The 6875-nt window shown below is 36.7% G+C and overlaps 1 protein-coding gene across 1 annotated transcript in view; it reads left to right on the plus strand.

The window, feature by feature from the left end:
• LOC107692709 (beta-1,4-galactosyltransferase 1-like) overlaps window positions 1-6875 on the plus strand; it is a 13106-nt gene that overhangs the window by 3846 nt on the left and 2385 nt on the right. The window contains exons 2-3 of the mRNA XM_016491870.1: window positions 2154-2389; window positions 4116-4303. Coding sequence (XP_016347356.1) covers window positions 2154-2389; window positions 4116-4303 — 424 coding nt within the window. The remainder of the gene's footprint in view (window positions 1-2153; window positions 2390-4115; window positions 4304-6875) is intronic.

Consider the following 6875-nt stretch of genomic DNA (forward strand, 5'->3'; position numbering starts at 1 on the left):
GGACTTTGAGATTTGTAACTTTCTAGATCTTTTTTATGCCCAAACATACACACTACACACTGACTAAAATTAAAAAAGTGAAAAAGCATAATAGGACCCCTTTAATTTCTTTCCAGTTTAATAATATTTAGCAATATTAATGAAATGTAGCCTATAGAAATGGCTAGGAATTGGGTGCTTGGATGATTTGTACATATAACCTCTGTCCAACTGGTTGGTCTCAATTTATCTAAAAACAACATATTATAGCCTATGGCTCTAAAGACTTCATATAAAACATCAATGTTATGTCATAAAATGTCAGATACCTCAACTGAATTTAAAATCATTGCAATAAATTCTCAGTTGGTATGATGGTGTAGTAATGTTATGGCAAATCTGAAAAATTCATTATATTTGGTCTCCAAATCGTAAGTATCGGTTTAGGGAATAGTGCATCTGACCCATATCTAAATAGTTCAGAAGATAGAAATAATGAAGAATAAATCAGAAGATTTAAGATTTAAGATTCAGGTGCGAAAATAATTAATATCTATAGTGTATGAGCACAGAGAGATTTGAGAGTGCACAGGACACAGTTTGAGTGAGAGGAGAGACAGGACTTTGAGATTTGTAACTTTCTAGATCTTTTTTATGCCCAAACATACACACTACACACTGACTAAAATTAAAAAAGTGAAAAAGCATAATAGGACCCCTTTAATTTCTTTCCAGTTTAATAATATTTAGCAATATTAATGAAATGTAGCCTATAGAAATGGCTAGGAATTGGGTGCTTGGATGATTTGTACATATAACCTCTGTCCAACTGGTTGGTCTCTGAGCAATTTATCTAAAAACAACATATTATAGCCTATGGCTTTAAAGACTTCATATAAAACATCAATGTTATGTCATAATATGTCAGATACCTCAACTGAATTTAAAATCATTGCAATAAATTCTCAGTTGGTATGATGACAATAATAAGTAACAACTCCTCAAATCAACTTCAAATGCAAAAATAGATGTAAATGATGCAAGATATAATACAATAAATGCTCTAATAGCATGGCTGTTTGGACATTTATTGGGATTTTTTTTTTAAATCCAGTGTTTTCAGTTCTGATTTTGATAATATGTGCATAATGATACCTTTTGACAACGTTTAATTCAGGTACGAAAATAATTAATATCTATAGTGCATGAGCACAGAGATTTGAGAGTGCGCAGGAAACAGTTTGAGTGAGAGGAGAGACACGTTTTACTCCGGGCGAGAGCAGCGTGTATCTGAGCGCGCGGAGAGATTTGCGCTCGCACATTATATTAATGTGCTTTCGCGCGACAATAATGCGCTCTCGACATTTGTCATTAAAATAATGCCATACTAGGAGGTTTTAGGTGGTTTTAGTGGGAGGGACATTCTTATTCTAGAAATAATCTAATTGGATGAAATCTGTGTAGTAGGCCTACAGGATGAGTCATAAATATTTATGTGCCCTTTTCCAGAAGAGAAAGAGATCAATTTTAAATGTAAATGTCTGCTAATTATTTTTTAGCTGTACACTTAGCATAGATGAACAGAAGCTAACAGCCATGAACTTTAGGTTACAAAAGGTCTTTTTTATTATTATTATTGTCTTAAAAATAATTTCCAGTGTTAGGTAATGCATATCCTTATATTACAAAGCTTTACCTTCTTATCAGTCCGAGTAAAAGAGAAAGCTGGAAAAAAAAACACTGAGAGAGACTAAGAGAAAAAGAGCAAAAAATAGGGAAAGGAAGTTTGTCTTTGAGACAGGAAGCAAACTGTTGTTGCATAAGAGGAGTCTTCCTCTTTCATATCTGCAAACCCTCTGACCCCCACTTTCGCTCACTCTCTCTCCCCATTCCCCTAGTGGGTCCAATGCGAGTTGAATTTTCTGAGCCTGTAAATTTGGATATGGTGCGTAAAGGTAATCCACAGCTGGGGATGGGTGGCAGGTATAAACCCAACGCTGGAAAAAAAAAACACTGAGAGAGACTAAGAGAAAAAGAGCAAAAAATAGGGAAAGGAAGTTTGTCTTGTTTGAGACAGGAAGCAAACTGTTGTTGCATAAGAGGAGTCTTCCTCTTTCATATCTGCAAACCCTCTGACCCCCACTTTCGCTCACTCTCTCTCCCCATTCCCCTAGTGGGTCCAATGCGAGTTGAATTTTCTGAGCCTGTAAATTTGGATATGGTGCGTAAAGGTAATCCACAGCTGGGGATGGGTGGCAGGTATAAACCCAACGATTGTGTGGCTCTACAAAAAGTGGCAATAATCATCCCATTCAGAAACAGAGGTGAACACCTGAAGTACTGGCTCCACTACCTTCACCCCATCCTACAGAGGCAACAGCTCGATTATGGGATTTATGTCATACAACAGGTACAGCACTCACAAACTATTTATTAACTTTTGCTCTTACTCAGATGACAGAGCAGGGTGGAGAAGAGATATCCGGATCTCAGAGACACTCACTTTGCACACAATTCAATACATGCACATTTCAGTGAGCTAAAATCCACACCTGATCTCACCACACAACCCTCCAACAGATCTACACATTGATAGATAGATAGATAGATAGATAGATAGATAAATAGTTGGTTTGCAGGGTAGACTTTCACCTTGAAGTATGGAAATGCGGTGACTTGGCTTTGCATAGACAACATGCTTGGTCTGACATTCGACTGCTTTAAAATTTGCTGTGCAATAACAAAAGAGAAATACAACAACCTGAGAACACGCACAGACATAGAACACCTGTTTCTTTTTTTTGATTGGGTGTAGAAAATTTTGTGTAGTAAAAAGTACTTTTTATGACGCAGCTTGGGATGTTCTGTGCTGGATTGGGTCTGATCTGCCTCACAGACTACTGCTATGTTAAAGATGGTCAATCTGGGTTTTGAAATAGTTGATACTTGTAGGAGCTGCTCGCTTCAGTAAATGTAACTTTGTTAAGATTTAATCAAAACCATAATTCAGTGTCCAGTATCAGTTTTGATGATTTACTGTTTGATGTAGAGGGGAGTTCAAAAGTCTGAGACCAGCCTGAAAATAAATATGTTTTTAATGTAAAACAAAACCTGAAAATGTATTTATAAGGTCTTTTTTGAAGTTCTGCACTATTTTTAGGTGACCACTCAAATGTAAGCAAATTTCTGTGACTGAACTGTGAAGGACAAGGCACTCCTTGGAACATTCTCAAATCATTCTGGATAACATCATTTGAAAATGTTCCAAATAGATTCCCGTTTAAAGGTTTGGGGTTAGTAAGATTTTGTAATGTTTTTGAAATAAGTCTCTTAAAGCTGCAATTATTTGATCAAAAGTACATTAAACGGTAATATTGTGAAATATTATTACAATGTAAAATAACTGTTTTCTATTTAAATATATTTCAAAATGTATTTTATTCCTGTGATGCCAAAGCTGAAATTTCAGCAGACAATACTCCAGTCTTCAGTGTCACATGATCCTTCTCACTGGAGAAAATTCCATGAAAAAAATACTTTGATGAATAGAAAGTTCAAAATAACAGTATTTATTTGAAATAGGAATCTATTTATTGTCACTTTTGATCTATTTTTGAAAATAAAAATCTAACTGACCCCAAACTTTTGAATGGTAGTGTTTTTTTGTTCTTGCTTAAGTTTTGCTGCCATTAAAACAAAAGGGAGACGCACCAAATACTAAAAGATTCTTAAATTCATCTAAAAATTTCACTTAAACATATCACCTAATACATGTCTCTATACATCAATACATAACTCCTCTCTGTGTTTCTTTTTTGTCATTTCGATCCCCTTTCCACCACCTGTTCACCTTGTTCACAGGAAAATCAGCATGCAAACTGTCATGCAGCCTAAGAAATCCATGCTTATTTGCTTATTTTCTTTTGTGTGTATCCTTGTGTTTATAACACAAAAGCGGGGTCATGCATGGCTGATTAACTGATTTAGCCGTGATCATTAAGGTCCTATCAATGTCAAAGCAATCTCGTTTGCATTAAACCCATGTACGATTAATCTATTTACATGTTAACTTTACATTTCTCCTAAAAAGTGTGTCATGAGATTTATTGTAAATGTGCATTGTGCTGTTCGTTTAGGATGGAGAGGGGACATTCAACAGGGCGAAACTGCTCAATGTGGGTTACGTAGAGGCACTAAAGGAGTATGATTATGACTGTTTCGTCTTCAGTGATGTAGACATCATCCCCATGGACGACCGCAACACCTACAAGTGCTCCAGCCAGCCGCGCCACCTCTCTGTGTCCATGGACAAGTTTGGGTTTAGGTAAGAGTAAGCACCACCTACACACAATACAACATGTAACATAATATTTGTTAAGTGACACCAGTATCTGAATGTTCTAGTGCCACCTCAGTTGAAGTTTAAAAAAAAAAACAGCTGCTCATGTTGCTCCAAAAGGTATTTACCTAAACAAATGACCTTAAGTTAAAGCACAGGAAACAAATTCAATGCATGCATACATTATATATCCTGTTATGTTAGTAGAAAGATGACTCAGGGATCAAGGTTAATTTGGATCAAGACCGATCGCAATGCAGCTGTTCAGACTCTATATGCAGAGCATGAAAATTTCCTATAACCCTCTCTGATGTGGTGTAAAGCAAACAGTCAACCCAAGAAAATCTTACATGTTGGGCAACTGGTAAAGAGCAGGAAACAACCGATACAGTAAATCACTAAATCAGCTATTCACTGTGCTAATAGTGACTCTAACAGGAGAGTCAGAAACTCCATTAAGGCTGCTGTGTAATTTGCACCCTGACTAAGCATTTAAAGAATTTAGGGGAAGCATTTAAATAATCATGTGAATGCGCTTAAGAATGCAGAATCAAATTGTTAATCATCTTGAATCAAATTGTTCGGAATTTGCAAAATCTTTCTTGGATTGGATCGAATACCTGTGCATCGTGAATCGAATTGAAAGATTCACAGCCCTACTTCGCATTGTAAAGATCAGCAATAGGCTAAATATAATATACTGTCTCAAAAGCTCTCAGGGTAATATACCACATTATCTTTTCATCAGCTTCTTTGTTGAATGACTCTGTAGATTTTGAGTGAGTTACAAAGGCTGAATAAAAGGCGTATATGATAATAGTCTATGAACCTAATGCCATTTAGAGCAGAACCTGAAATGCATATCAGATGGTGTTGCTGGGTTTGGTCTTTGTGTGCTTAGTTTAGCTTTCGTGATGATTCAGTTTGTTTCAATGAGTAAGGAATGCAGCTCTTCCACTAAGTGTCATTATACAGCTATGTTCAATTCAAGTTTATTTGTATAGTGCTTTTTTTTTTACGATACAAATCTATGTTGTGGCAATTTTCTATTTCAGTAAAGGTATGAGACAAAAGTCTTTTGAATATTTGTTTTCCTGCAGGGAAAGGTCTACATTCATACAGTCATTCAGGGTTGGCTGTAGATTGCAACAACGAGGAAACACCCAAACTCAACATTTATACCTTCATCAAATGCGGATGCTTTGATCTCATCCAATCATAATGCATATTCAACATATATGTCCATTTAAGGTGCCTAACTATGTCCTCTAGATGCGTTTCTAAGAATTTAATGTGAATCATTGTCCAAGTAGCCAGGATGTCTAAGAAACTAAAATTACATTTCGGTCTCACACACTTGTCTTGCACACATACACAGATTTCCTATTATCTCTCAGCTCATCGAAAACTCAAGCATACTTTTGAATGCAAATGGAGACAGTCTAAAGAACCCTCTTTAGTAAAGTGAAGCAAATACTGAAAATAAAATTTCCTCCACAAGCTATTTCTGATTTTAGTCCACTGATGATAAGCTGAAGGCTAGAACCCAAGCACAGCTTTATTGAATAAAAGTAAACCAACTACTGTACAAAACAAACAGAACTAAGACATAACATAAATAGGAATATTTGAACATCTCTTTAACAGTCTTGACAAATTCACCAACAGCAGGTTTCACAAGTAAAGCTAGACAGGAAACAGAGGAAATATGAGGGCTATATATACACATGGGCTAATGACTAAACAAGACACACCTGAAAGTAAGCAAGACAGTGAACCAATGATGTAGTGGTCCTACACCAGTGGTCTCAAACTCAATTCCTGGAGGGCCACAGCTCTGCAGAGTTTAGCTCCAACCAGCTCCAACTCACACCTGCTTGTAAGTTCCTAGTGATCCTGAAGAGCTTGATTAGCTGGATCAGGTGTGTTTGATTAGGGTTGGAGCAAAACTGTGCAGAGCTGTGGCCCTCCAGGAATTGAGTTTGAGAACACTGTGCTACACACAGACGGGTGCGTATCACAAAAGCATCGTTAGCTAACTATGGTCGTAAGATTCATTAAACTCTATTGGTAACGACGGAACTTACGACCATATTTGCTTTTGGGAAACGCACCCCAGATCGGTATGTGACATTAAAATACCACGAGAGCATGTGTAGCCATCTGCTCTCTAATCGCTCACACACTACTTTGATGTCCTACTACGCCGATCTGTCTACGCAGCACCGCTTCACACCGAACACAACTATTGAAAACATAACACATAAACAAAGGAGCACATGTCAAGATCACATGAGGGACACAAAACAGGAACCATGATTATGACAATTTGGATGGATGTATTAAACTGATCAAAAGTGACAGTAAAGACACTTATAATTTAAAGGGGTCATATGATGCTTTTTTAAAGATCATTATTTTGTGTATTTGGTGTAACAGAATATGTTGACATGCTTTAATGTTCAAAAAACACATTATTTTTAAAATACTGTACATTATTGTAGGTCCTCTATGCCCCGCCTCTCTCAAACGCTTCGTTTTCTACAAAGCCCCCTCC

This window comes from Sinocyclocheilus anshuiensis, unplaced genomic scaffold, assembly GCF_001515605.1.
Source record: "Sinocyclocheilus anshuiensis isolate Anshui unplaced genomic scaffold, SAMN03320099.WGS_v1.1 scaffold50, whole genome shotgun sequence".
Taxonomy (NCBI): Eukaryota; Metazoa; Chordata; class Actinopteri; order Cypriniformes; family Cyprinidae; genus Sinocyclocheilus; species Sinocyclocheilus anshuiensis.